The 15,114-nt window shown below is 38.9% G+C and overlaps 1 protein-coding gene across 1 annotated transcript in view; it reads left to right on the forward strand.

Annotated features, from left to right (window-relative positions):
- Positions 1–15,114, forward strand: part of prdm6 (PR domain containing 6) — a 114,270-nt gene that overhangs the window by 84,021 nt on the left and 15,135 nt on the right. The window contains exon 7 of the mRNA XM_032515953.1: positions 7,736–8,117. Within this exon, the coding sequence (XP_032371844.1) occupies positions 7,736–8,117 (382 nt within the window). The remainder of the gene's footprint in view (positions 1–7,735; positions 8,118–15,114) is intronic.

Raw genomic sequence — 15,114 nt, forward strand, 5'->3', positions numbered from 1 at the left:
AAATTTCGTTTCCCTCTATCCCACGGTGACAACAAGACATTTTAACCAATTTGGTCCAATTGTTATATTTTTTGTGTCTACGTAATGTTTTACAAAGTGAAAAAGCCCAACGTCCCCCCAAAGTGACTCACCATCTCCAACAGAAAACACTGTTCACAAACTGCTCCAAACAGTTCAATTGTAGTGCAGTCTTTACTTACGTGACAAACGTGCATCACTTTGTAACGCACGTCATAATGCACGCCTAGCTGCTAGCTCGGCGTGCCCTCATGCTCTGCAACTGACAAGCTTGCAGAGTGCGACTCCCAACAAAGACAGAAGTGAAATGTCTCACTCGTTAGCTAAAACAGAGAGCTCAACGCACAGAAAATAGCAGCTGCAGCAATGTACGGTACAACAAAAATATAGTGTTTTTTGAAAGTTAAACCACATAAACCTATTCTGGTGCAGCCTCTAAATACAATTCTGAACCTGAAAATGAGCATAATATGAGCACTTTACATTTCCTTTTCTTTGTTTAAACGTTTTATGGTAAGCATTGTGGTTCAAAAGTTAAACAGATGAGCATGACACACTAAGTAAGGTTCTTTGGTAAAAGTCACAACAACGTTGACATTTTTGTGATTTCAGCTGGTTGAAATGTTTTTGACAAACTTGGATGTGGCGCCCATGTCCTCAACATACAATTCTCACTGAATAACATAGAATATTGTGTGTTTACACATTAGAATGCTGGCTTTTTTTCTACGTTCTTTTCTGTCTCTCCTGGCTTTTGTCTCTATCTTCGTTCCTCCACCTTCAGTCTCAGTGTCCACCTCTTTCCCGTCTCCTGCTGTCTCTCTTCCATCTATCCTCTCTTTTTCTCTGTCATCAATTTAATTTTGGTCACCTCCCCTCCAGTTTACTGCTTGGTCAGCATGTTTATATATTTTCCATTCAAACATTTTTTTTTCCTGTAGATTTGACAGTAACTTTACCCTGCAGGGGAAAAACAAACTTTGACATTTCTTTTTTTCCTTTTCTTTTCACAATTACAGAGCACAAAAACAACACACGAATAAGGAGTTTTAATCTGTGGAGTCCAAATTGAAATGAATTAAATTAGGAGCTCATCTTTCACATAGTCGCAGTTAGATGAGATCGTGCTGATTGCAAATTAGAGACGTTTGGCCACAAACTGGTTTGTTTTACAGACGGAACGACTCTTTTACATGACATCGTTCATCATGTTAGGACTGTGGCAGCCTTTACACAGACACATATACACATTTGTTTTACTATGTTTACGAGGACCTGTTTTGCGTGTATATTCCTTACAAATGCTTTTTTATTAATTTTAACAAAAATGATATATAATTTAAACCGTATTAGCTGTTTGTATCAAGTGATTATCATGTCTGTTCATTGGTGCAACATGTTAGCCCTAAAGCAAAATATCTTGACAATCACCGGATTGACACAAAATCTAATAACAGACAGTTCATGGTCAACCAATCCTTTGACTTTTCATCTAGTGCCCAAAATCTCCACTTCTTCAGCACTTAAGTTTATAACATGATTCACTGTGTAAAAGCAATGGCATTAGCAGTCAAAGTTAAACAAATAGGTATTTTCCAAAGTTACTGTTGTTTAATACAACTGCTTACAGTGTTGCATTGTAAGTCTTGCATCACTCTTTGGCTGAGTAGTGAAACTTTGAGACTGCCGAGTTCTCGATAACTGATTTATATATCCCGAATATTGTCAGCGTTTTCTCTGGCATGGCCCCCAGATTAAAAGTAATTAAGGTTTTTAGTATAGCGGTGCACCTTGCTGTCTGCAGGGTCTTTAATACTACCCCTGGATAGATAGGAGTCTGAAATGTTCTTGCCTTGCTAACCCTAACCCTAACCCATAACCCTAACCCCCCTAACCCTAACCCATAACCCTAACCCCCATAACCCTAACCCCTAACCCTAACCCTAACCCGAATATGCTAAACATTTTCACTCAAAGATATCACCAAGAAACTTCCCCAGTTGATTACTCACATAACAACTTCATTTTTTGTACTATTTGTTTTCTGAAATTGTATGTTTAAATAAGTGGGCAAATGAGGCATTTGCACACATTTCCAGAACAGAAATGTGACCTATTAATCAAATAAAAAAGTCCTGTGCTTTAGAAAAATTCAAGATTTTAGATTAATTAAATTGTTTCTATCCATGTGAACACATTTGGTCTTCAGATGGTCAAAACACACAGATATATTGTGTACCAACATACTGTTCACACTGGCAGAGGGCAAACAAAGACTGCAGGATTTGTTTTTGTTCCACCCTGCAGTGAAAAAAGTTTGTTCACATCCAAATGACGTGAAATTAGATTACACTTCTTTTGTACAAACTGAAAGACAGCAACTCTGCTCCGAATTAAAGACTGTTTGCTACTAACTGCATTTGGGCTTTCCATGGCATCGTTATCTGCTGCCCACAAAGGATCAATGTGACGTCCAAACGCTGCACTGGAGACAGCAGGACTGTGACTTTGTGTCCTCTGTGGAACAGACATTTAAAGTTTTGACCTTTATTATTTCAGAGTGCGTCGACATTCAGACTGGGAACTGGCCAGTGCAGCCACAGTTTCCTGTAGCTCTGTATCTAACTTCTGTAGTTACTGCAATGTGCAATCTGTCAGTTAAGGAGATGTAAGCTGTCAGAACCCACAAATTAGTGTATCAATGAAAACCGTTTTGTGATAATGTAAGCCCAGATAAAGAAATACTTGTTGTACAAAAATTGCGCACACACACACGGACAGACGAGTTGTCATCACAGCACAGATATAACTAATGTATACAGATATAGTATATATACTGTATAGATTAGGCCGACTCCCTACGTATGAGTTAATCATCACTCTGCATCACCGCATGCTGCAATCTCACATGCACTCGCGCGCACACACACACACACACACACACACACACACACACACACACACACACACACACACACACTTACAAATGCACTCAAGAAACATGATCCCTCACACGCAAACCACATAGCAACACACAACAAAGACAACACACACTCACTGAACACACTCATCTCACTATCAAAGCACACACACGCCCTGTGGTTGTTTACTCATGCACGTTCCATCCAATCACAGCCTGTCGGCTTGACGCTCCACAGCCCAGCCACCGCCTAACAACAACATCATGTGCATGTGCATGACTGAGAAGGAAAAATCACTTCATAGGGACTTGTCATTGTCATTTTCTTCCTCTGCTTATCTTACCCCTTCTCCTATTCTTTTATCTGCTCTTTCTCTGTAACACATTTTTAGGCAAGGATCGGAGAAAAGAGGAAGAGAAAAAGTGGAAGTAGAGGAGAGGATGGTAGAGGAGAATGGGGTGGAAGAGGATGATAGAAAAAGATAATCAGTATGTGTGAAGGGCAGGTAGAGGTGAGAAGAAGAGTATGGTTCAAGGTTATAGAAAGAGAGTGATGAATAGATCAGTAGAGAATTGAGTTAGATGCAGTAAAAAGATTTGCAAAGGTAGGGCCGAAGAAATGAAGAAAGTGAATGTGTTTTCCATTCCCTCCACATCTGCAGTAAACTCTTTTATTTGATACACACATCTCTTCTACATATGACATATTATTATTACCACAATTATAATTGCCTCTATTGATTTTATAAGACTTTATTATCTCTGGTAACTTATCATTATTGATTGCTAACAGAGCTTTGGCAACATAATCTGAACTGTACTTCATACCAGTAAAGAGAGGAAGACAGATAAAAAGAGGGGAGTCAAAATCAAACTTTCTCCCATTTAGTTACTTTCATTTTATCAACGTCAATAGGACAAAACATATATAATGTAAAAGTCCCATGTGCAGAGTAAAACCAACAGCGGAAAATAGACCCCAACAAGTGCACTATTTCCTCCTGTATATGTAATGTTTGCTAAAAATCTTAGGAAATTGAGTCTTTTTAAAAAGGAAACTATGTATTTGTGAGGTGTTTTTGAAAATGTAGGTTCAATGGGAGCTTTGAGCTGAAAAGTAGAAAGAAGTTAGCATAGGGGATATAAACAATAATAGAAATAAAAAATAAATTCAGCCTTGTGTAAAACAATATTCAGTATGAAATATATTTTTTTCAGCACAAAAATACTAATATGTATATATCTATATATAATAGATTACTCAACAAAGTGATTGTGTTCAAACATTTTCTGTCTTATATGTGTAACATACCTAAGTCATTGTTGTCTGTGTCTCTAAATAATAAATTAAGATAATTTGAGTTAAACTCAGAATTTGCATTCTAGATCATTGTTCATAATCTCCAGTCTGGATCCACATATGTTTTTTGTGGGTCTGTGGTTCCATCCCACATTTCTAAAAATCATCTTTTGTTTTCTGTGGAGCTGGTAGACTTTTTCTGCATGCTGTTGAATGTAATGTACATACTGTCAAACTGAAAGCGAGAGTATAAACAGAAAATTTTAAAAACCAGGATGACTGGGAGGGGTTGTCATATGGTTCTCATAATGAAGAAGAGAAGGAGAAGGAAGAGTGTTGAACTGAGGCTGATATAAAGACAGAAGGTGAATACTTATCCCATATTCTTCCCTCCTTTTGCTTTTAAGTTGCTTTTAAAACTTTGCACTCTGCTCCGTCATTGAGATCTGTAATCAGTTTGTACTCACATCATGCCCCTATGGAAGAGAACACACCCTTCTATAAAGAAAGACAAGACAGACTCTGCAGTGTTGCAAACTGCATCTGCATAATTCTCCTATTTTGATGATGCATTTCATGCGCAGCCCAAACCGTATTGACTTGCATTTTCTGTATGTGCGATGTTTGTAGCAAAATGAATTAAGTGTTGGCGAGCGGCACGTAACGCGGGCGTCAATAGTGCTGTCGGGCAACTTACAAATGGTGTAATTATCTCCTCATAAGGTTATTAGAGGATCAATGGAGCCTGGTGGCCTGATAACATAGGTGAGCTGATGAAGGATGGAAAATGGTTATGATGACCTGACTGCAGAGGGGCAGCGTAGCAATGTTACAGAGAGGAGGAAAAAAGACGCATAATCCTCTTGGATTAGTGAATGGTATGTTCAGGAACTGTACAGATTTTAATTTTAAAACCGGTGTATTGTACAACATTTTTTCATATTTTACGTTTCTTGTAGGTCTCTGCCAAACACTAGTTGGCTCCACTAAATGCTAGTTGTTTTTTTCCGCTCGCCGCCATCTTGCCAGTCAAAAGGAGATCGACACTTTTTAACTGGTAAGATGGCGGCGAGCGGAAAAACCAACTGCTAAAGTGAGTTTATTTTTAGTCAACTCTGTGTACACACACAATGTTCTCAATGCTCGAGTTCATGTGTGGAGCCCCTGGTGATACTTGGAGCAAAGTTTCATGTTGTGTCGAGCCTTCTTAGTGCTTTAAAAATAGCGACTTTGATGCGATCATTGCAGTGCCCCTAGCTCTCCCATTCAAAAGGCCATTTGACCGAAAAACGAAAATACGGTCAATCTTAAAAGTGGCGCCAAGCTCTTTCACAATGTTGATAGAGTGCAAATTTTCCCAATTTGTGTCTTATTTTAAAACTAATCCTTGCGTTTGTCCTGTGATTCGGATCTGCTCAAAAATGTAATGAGTTCATCCTTGGCCCATGCTACACCCTTCTGTCAAGTTTCATGAAAATTGGGCCAGTAGTTATTCCGGTATTATGCTGACAGGGTAAAAACCCATCAAACAGACAAACGAAACCGAAAACATAAACTCCTTGGCAGAAGTAAAATGAAATACAGAAATACAATAACTCTTTAATGCTGGCCCCTCACAATCAACGCCCACATGTCTTTCTACATAAACAACAAAATAAGTACCTGTAATTTGCATCGGCCACCATCTTTCTTATCTTTTTAAATTTAGGGATATAAAATGACTCAGTTAATGTTCAGCAAAAATCATTGTCATGGTTCAACTCACATTCACTGTTGGCACAAATGACATTCTTTGGTGTCGGAGAGAGGAAGTCAGTTGATTTGATTTTATGCCAGTTGATCATGCCAAGTTTTTACATAGAAACCAGTTTTGCAGAATTAAACTAAAACCATCCACAGTGAGTAAGACTTTTAATGTCATTTCAAAGTGACACGTAATTAAGAGTTATAGAGTCTGTCAGTTGGTCATACCACATAAAAGGAACAATGCTGAATTCTGGGTCAAGTGAGGACAGCTGGCACCAGCTGGTTCACCCAAAATCTAATTTACTCACTTTTACGTAATGTGTTTTTTCCTGTTAATGCCAATGTACTTGACCAGCAACATTTCTGTATCCTACTGTAAATCAGTTCAATTTATCTGCCTCATTCATCTATCTTGCCAGCTTCTAAGTTCAGATTTTTTGATACAAAGCTCTTATCAAAAGAGACACAAAGTGCCTAATATAAAACATAAAATTCTTGAATAATACATTATACAAAGGATCAGTGCAATTAATAAAACTGTTTGAAATAAAATACAGATTTAGTTTAATGTAAAGTAAGACTGTAATTGAATGTTCTCATAGCTGGTAGAATCAGTAGAAGTAGCATTTAGCATACTAGTTGTGCCAGTTTTAGTATAGTGGTAACTCTACCTCGTTAGCCTCAGTTGTAGTGGGATTATCCAAGTAAATGAAAACTCACCAGAACTGCCATCATGCGGTAACCCACCAGAAACAGGCTGTAGGCCTTTGGGCCCTCAGCCATAGTTTGAAAAACATTTCTGCGGCCAGAGGAAGGAACAGCATGTCACTGTAACTGCACTAACGAACAGACTCCAACCAGCCTAACTAGACCCATTATTCCATTCACTGGAACCAGGAGCTGCATGTTTGCCCTGGGCTAGCCAGACGCATCTGGCCTCAGTTAGGACCATGTGGCTGGCTTTCTGTTTCCTTCATAACAGCAAAAATCAGTATTGATTTTATTCATCAAACACGGCACACATGATAATTTGTCTGGATGATAGATAAAACTCAAGTATATTTGTAGCATTTAGTGCTCTAAAGGTTTCAGAAGGCCAAGTTAACCTAGCTGGCCTTGTCCCCTGCCATGTCCTCCAGCTCTTCCTGTGGATCCTGGACTCTCCCAAGCCATGTCAGATCTGTAATCCCTCCAGTATGTTGTGGGACTGCCTAAATGGACTCCCCCGAGTCGGATTTGTCCAGAATACGTCCACAGACATTTAGTGATAAATAAAGAGCTTTGCCTTCAGCCTCAGACTGGGGGAGTCCAGAACAGATGTGAGGGTTCAGTGTGCTTCACTTAGGTTGGCAGTTAAAGGACTGATGACCCATATTATTGTGTCCGGTTTTTGTTCTAAACTTTTCCTTTACCTCAAAGGAAAACATCACAAGTTCAAAGGAAGGTGGAAAGGTGAATTCACAAGTAATTAGAAATGTGCTAATAAGAGGATCTGATCTTGCATACAGGTGATGTAAACTGTTTTCCTGGTTGAAAGTGAACTAGTCTGCCTTAGTTAGCATGCTAGTGGCTAGTAATTATAGTAGTTTGGCATAACCCACAGATTAGTCATAAGCAGTGTAAGAAAGCACTGGGGTTTTGTCGTAACTTTAGGGGTGCAACTTTTTTATTTTGAAAGTCTCAAAACTTATTTTCTTGAAACCACCAAATACCTGCATAACCAAATCATTGGTCTTCTTTTTTGTCTGCAGTAAACGTTCCAACCACGGTGATGGAAGCAATGACTAGACAGGAATCACTCCAAACCTTCAGCAAAAACGGCAAACCCTCGTCTTCCTCCTCTTCCTCCTCTTCCACTCCCTCCGCCACTCTCATGCGCTCCATGGTCTTCCCCCATTCTCCCTGCCCTAGGAATTTCTCCCTGTTGGACAAGGTTGGGGTTGGGATTCAGTCGGACTCCAGTTTCAGCCAGTTGGGTTCAAAGAACCAACGAGTCCTGGCGAGTCCGACCTCCACCAGCCAGCTAAGCAGTGACTTCAGCGACTGGCACCTGTGGAAGTGTGGCCAGTGCTTCAAAACGTTCACCCAGAGGATTCTGCTGCAGATGCACGTCTGTCCACAGAATCCAGACAGGTAAGAAGGCATCTTTAAAGATGTTTGGTCTTGAATTCAAATGTCCTTATTGATTTAATATTTTGAGACAATCTTATCTCTGAATGACTCTGAATGTTTATGCTGGATAGACCCGCTACATGGAATGTCAGAAACTATTGCTATTACATTTTTAACTAATTCCTGATACTCAAATACTACCAACATGTTTCTTAGAAAGATTGTTGTCCTGATGTTTTATTTCCATTTCTTCCCACCACAAGCAATTCAATATAAAACAGACTTTATAAGCGTAAGAATAGTAAACTGCATTGATTGCATGGATTGTTGTGTACCAAGATGCTGAATTGCCGTGTGTGAGAATGACCTCTCCAACTTTGATAGCCGCTGTTACAGTCCTGAGATTTCTAACTAGTTTATTTCAAATCAAGACTGGCTTGTTTCAAGATTGTTTTCTGGTTCTTCTGATGGCTTAAAAAAGAATACATTTTGAATTTTCCATTCATTTCCTTTTTTGGGAGGGGAATAGAATGACACTGATACAACATCAGTGTTGTATGTCATTTGCAATATTGCCGGGAACACTTGTATTTGCATTAACACAACACATCGTTCAAGTTAAAACCTGTTGTTGCAGTTTTTCAGAGGAAGCCGGCAAACTAGACATTTAGTTTGGTCATTTATTTCTTTGGTTGTCTCATCATCACACCGTTTGTTTCTGACAGAAAGTGGGAGTTTGTGGATCGGAGTGAAGAGAGTGTCAAAGTGTCTGAGTGTGTATTACATCTGCCAACCTAATTATATACAGTGTGGAGGGAGGAAGAGGAGATGTGATGTGTGTGTTTGTATTTGTGTATTTGTGTTGGGGGGGACAGAGGATGTATTGGAAATTTTTTGCTTAGCTTTATTTTTTGCAGGGAGAGTCAGAGCGGCATATAAATCAACGCTGTGCGTCAGTGAGAAATACCTCGCCTTACGGTGACGGGGCCAGGAAAACAGATGCCACTTATTCAATAAACTAATACTCATAGGGAAGAAAAATGTGGGCTGGATATGGAGGGGGGGAGGGGAGGGAGGGTCGATGTGGAGCTGCCTGTCAATAGGAAGGTTTTATGGGACAGAGGAGCAGATAAAATTCAGCTGAACAAGCCAAACAGGCCTGAGTCCTGGAACTCCAAGGCCTCACTGTGCCTCACACTCATGTGGACTGGGATTAGACCAGTATGGCCATCACAGCATTACTTAAATCACACCTAAAGTCCTGCCCCCTTATTCAAGCTCACCTTTTGTGGCTTTAGACAGCCTATTTTCTAGAGCTTCCATCTGAAGGTTGATGATTTAAATTCGCAGTTGCAGACCATCTGACTCAAACCTCATGTTGTCAGTCAGGGACATAATCAGGATTTTATGTTGACAAGTCAGCTTACCCATACTGCACATGTTATGACGACTATAATAATGTGTCATACAACGGACAGTGTGCTGACATGCAGAGTCATGCAGCAGTCTGTGTCTGTGTACTTTATGTATGTATGTATGTATGTATGCACCATGTTGTGTTGAAGTCTTATTATCAGTTATTGTTTTTTTGACAAATTTCTATCAAGGTAATAAAATCTTATCTCATCTTACACCCTATAGGTGGTTATAGTGGTCATTAAGGAAGTTTATAAAACCTAATTAAGGAGGTTCTTGGTCCTGTAGGTGGTTCCGCTGGTCCCTAAAGAGGTCCTATAGACCAGTTTGTGGGAGTCCTCCAAGTGGTTCTAATGGTGGTTTAAAGGTTATTTTGGTCAATGAGGAGGGACTTATATATAGTCACATTAGTCACATTGTCACGTGTCAGGGGTCTGTGGCGATATCAGTAACCTACCCAACCCGTCTTGAAACACTGACCCCACTTTGTTTGCCATGCTGGGCTGGTGTTACTTTGTTTTGCTGTCATCACCATTTAGATAAGAAAAGAAAGTTATTGATCCCACACCGGGGAAATTCACTTGTTACAGCAGCCCAAGAGTCAAATAAGCAAAGGTAAAAGGGTAACACTTTATTTAAAGGGGTGTATAAAAGACTGACATGACACTGTCATAACCATGACATGACATGAGACCATTATAATTGTGACATAAATAAAGTGAAACAGCTTGGACTTGACATCTTTATGACTTGGTCATACAGTATGTAAAGCTTCGGTTAGGTTTAGGAAAATAAGAAAGCGGCTGTTGAGTTTATGAAAAGAAGAACAGGGTTGGCTTTAAGGAAAGGCCACACGCAGAACACGATCCCCTCTCTTCTGGGTGAAAGACCAATCTCCCTAAGCAGATTTTCGTCAATTCATACTACTCGCTACGGCCTAAATTCCCACCCAATTGCAAGGGAATGAAAGTCAATGGAGGCCAAACTCTGTTGATAAAATAGTTAAATCCTAATTAATTGTATTTCTCATAGTTAACTCGCAATTAATCACAATTAATTGCATATTTTTATGTATTCTAAATATCCCTTGATTTTTTTTTGTCCCATTATTTTTTCTCTTTTTAATGCTCTTATCAACATGGAAAAGTGGATCGGCTTGCTTTGTGCAAATGTTTTTTTTATTGAAAACAACATTGGCATATAGCCTACTGTAGGGTTGGAGCAGTTATTCATACTAATGTCTCACACAGTGTAACACTGTCCATCAATAAAAGGGTGAAAAAAATAGTTTGACGAGGGGGGGTGGATGGAGAGTTGGCATCAGCTGTGTGCTTGGCCATCAAGCGGTATTTCAGACTGGACGCGCTGCGATGATAGCTCTGTTTACGACAACAAAACACACGGCTCACTTTGGTCTTGTCAATGCAACCATTTGGCAACTTTCAAAAAGTCAACTTTCCATTCAGAATCTTCAGCTCGCCATCCGCTCAAAATGTAATGTTAGCCTACTACTCTTTGTCCAGCTCGCAAGCCCATACAAGTGTTTGTGACGTGCCTGTTGTTTTTGTTTTCGGTCTAGCTAGATCTGGTGTTCTGTTGTAGTTTTTCTAATGTATGAGTTGTTGCAACAGCATGTGAAAAAAGCTACAAAGTTTGCTAGGCCAAAAAGAACGTTAATCTTGCGATAAAAAAATTGACGCCATTATAATGGGTTTGCGTTAACGCCGTTAATAACACTTTAAACTGACAGCACTAGTGTGTGTGTGTGTATATATAGTGTATATATATATGTATATATCTTGTTACATCAGTAGTAGCGTGCTGCTGGTGGTCTTGCCATGGGATCAACTGTACCAATAAAACCGTTGAAACAACGCGGCCACACTGCTGTGAAAGCTCCTTGAGCGTCATTTATCAGTCTGATTGTTAACCATCTCCGCGGCAGTTTCCTGCTCTCCATATCGTTATAACTGAGTTAGCTAGCTAACCGGAGCTAACCGCCAAGCAACAGAACCTTCAGTTCGCCGTGCCTTCATCCATTAACTGCATGTATAGACTCAAGCCTAAATTAAACTCTTCATTTTATTAAAATGTCTGTAAACGTTTTAAACTACAAATCAGAGTTGCTTGAATGGCAGAACTCTGCTCAGGGTACTGCGTAGCGTTAGCATGCAAAGTTGATGCTTTCTCTGCGGAGTTCAGACTGCGAGTCACGTGACCAAATCGCAACCTTTGCAATAAGGAAATCACATTTTAACATATTGTGGTATTATTGCAAATGCAATTAATTGTTCAGCACTAACTTTTAGGGTCCTTCTGTGTTTTTGTGGTCACTGTGTTGTTTCTAAATTTCCTTTAGGTGGTTCTAGACCTTAAGGAAGTTTAAGGGGTCTTTTAGATGGTTGAACATTAAAGCTGTAACCATACTAACACTATGTTGGTTTGTACTTCATTAGTCACATATCTGTATTATCCTTGAAGAGACAGGTTTTAGTCTTTAAACATTAAACCAGTATGGCTGCTCTGTGAATAAAGGAGCCTGGCTTTTCTTTCCCTACTTGATTTCTTAACGCTTCTCTCTCTCACACACACACACACACACACACACACACACACACACACACACACACCCCTTCTCCTTCTACCTTCATACATTTATTGATTTTTACTTGATGGAACATTTGGAGCTGAAGACTGTGGCTCTTTATATCAGCTTAAAAAAACCCACCACACACCTCCTCCCAGCTCCATCTCTTTCAGTTTTTTTTTTTCTTTCTGCTGACTGTTTCTTTTCTGAACTTTTTTCGTCTTCTGTGTCATTTCCTCCCCCCCCCCCCCCCCCCCCCGTGTGTCATTTCAACAAAATCCATCATCAGAGGTGCAGTTTGTTTATGTCAATGAGGCCTTGGAAGTGCTTTTGATTCAGTTTTAAAGTGTTGTTGGGATGTAGGATACTGTTAAAGTTTTGTGATGACGTTGAGTGATGAATTACAAAAACAAATAAGAACATAAATGGACAGCGTTTCCACATACAGATTTGACATATTACCAAAGCAATGCAGTATAAACCATTGCAATGAATGAAAATAATAACCACTGCTTTGATTGATGTGTTTACTGCACTTGTGTTTAAAAGAGCCATTAGTACTTTACTAAAAGTGGGGTATTGTTGCTAAGCACTTTGATCTCCAGTGTTCACAATTCAGATTTCATTCTGGTGGTTCATGTTGTTTATGAATAAAGCATTTACTGTATTTGTATATGGATATAACCACATAGATGATATAAATATATCACGCTTGTATATCAAAGGACAGAAAGTTTACTGCTGATTGAAAGTGTGTATCATACAAAGATTACTTTGTGGAGGAATTAAATGTTAATTTTGTCATTTGTGTTTAACATCTAGCAATGTTTTGTCAATGACTTGGCCTCAGTTCTGGGTTCTTCAGTTTTTCCAGTGATACAGTTAACCTGTTAAGAAACATTGTACAGGGAACACTTTGTTGCTGAGGCGGCGCTGTTACCTCCATTCATTATCTTTTTTATAATTTTAAACATTGAATCTTCAAAATATGCGGCCATGTGACTCAGTTACAATTCCATGTTACGAGACCCTCCTTCCTTTTTAGCCAATAAGGAGACCTACTTTTCTATTTTTATGTATTTATGTAAATAGTTAATAGTTTGTGTGTGATTGATTTGTGTGTGTTTGTGTGTTTGAGAAGTTTTGTATTTTGCACTGAAACTTTTGAAAAAACGCACATATAGTAGACATACAGTACCTGTAGAAACAAGTTCATATAAAATCAATTTTTGAGGCTTTTGACATTTTTTCTGTAGTAAGCTGAGACATGTGGCTTTGACCTGTGTTTTCTTTATCTCTAGATGTATTTACAGCAGTGTATTCAGTGTCATTTTACAGATGTACTGAATGACTTGGACGGGAAAAACTTAATTCAAGCCTTTGTAACTCTGTCAGTAAGGCCTAGAATAACCCTGACACTTAAAATTTGAAAGTGTTACCTTTACAATGATATCAAGCTTTTGACATCATTGAACCACTTTTAAGTTGGGTATGCCTTTTACACCAAAAAGCATGAAATTTCAGCCCCTTCATAACAGGTTTTAAACATTCTTAATTACTAAATACTCCAATAATCTCACATAAGTAATGGACCATGTTAAAGGTTTAACTGTATTACTGAAGAAGCGCAAGCTGAGATAACTGACAAGGCAAGACGCTTAGAAAATAGGAATTTTGGAATCTAAATATATGTAGTTAAGGCATCTCCGCTCAACTATCTGCTCAGCTCACTTGTAGCTTTAAGGTGAAGAATCATTGTGGGTAATCAATAGCATCAATACGTTCTGGCTGTGTCCACATAAAGTTAAAAGACATAGTAACCTTCTTTTGGACTGCACTGTAACTACATGCTTAAAAATGTGTTGCACACCCTTTTAATCTTACATGCAACAGAATGTAAGAAAATGGTGGTCTCGTGGTTCTCATAATTGTTTTGTAGTAATCAGTGTAAGGTCTCAAAATATAAATGATTTATTGATGTTAAAATGCAACATCAGTCGAAGGCTCACTTGCTGCTGTGTGAGCTTAGAAAATTCACAATAACAAAATTTGAATCTTTGCATGTCAGGCTAAGACAAGACTGTTGACATTTAGAAGATTTATTATCACGCAACAGTATGGACATATTTGCATTAAACACTAACACAGATGTGTGTTGTCCCTGCTGGACAAACAGATGTGTTGAAAAATTACTTTATTCATTTTTTTTTCAGCGTGTAGCCGCAGGAGTAACCTATCATGATTCATCACTGTGATGGACGGGCTTGTAGAAATTCCTTTAAAGTCTATTTTTAACTGTCATGTTTGCCACTAGCATGAAAAACCTACTTTCTGTTGCATCTACATAAGAGTGGATTTTAAAATGTTAACACAAAGGTCTGTGCTCTGGTGTTAAATTTCACATTCTTTCTGTTCTATTTAAAAAAGTGCATAAATTGAATCCATTAATTTAGTTTGCTGCACTTACATTTTTAAATCATGAGAAACTGCTGACAGATATAATCTGTATATCCATGTTAGTCTTTTGTTTCATTTCCCTACGTCTGGATAGATGTATGGAAAGTCACAGCAGCAGTACATGAACAAAACCACACAGAGCAAACAATAGTCCAGGGACTCAAATACCAAAAACACAAGTACTAATTTAATATATATAAAATAGAAAAATTTGCAGATTTGGCTGTGCAATTGGTGTGCAAAATCGATGTTATAATGAGTTATAGGAGCTATGCTAATAAGCTGAAAACAGCTTTACAGACAGCGAGACTCGGTCAGTATGGAGAGGTCTGCAGACACTCACAAACTACAGGAGACCATCCCTCAACACTGCTGGTACTCAACGACTGGCTGACGAGCTGAATGTTTTTTACTTTAGATTTAAAAAGCCCACCGTCACACCCCTCCTCCACACAAACTCTAACTCACACATCAGTCAGTCACCTTCCCCCACCCGTACACTGTCACCTCCCCCCCTCTGACCCCTCACCTGCACTCACGATCTGTGAAGTGGATGTG

Source organism: Etheostoma spectabile, chromosome 5 (genome assembly GCF_008692095.1).
Source record: "Etheostoma spectabile isolate EspeVRDwgs_2016 chromosome 5, UIUC_Espe_1.0, whole genome shotgun sequence".
NCBI classification, from domain to species: domain Eukaryota; kingdom Metazoa; phylum Chordata; class Actinopteri; order Perciformes; family Percidae; genus Etheostoma; species Etheostoma spectabile.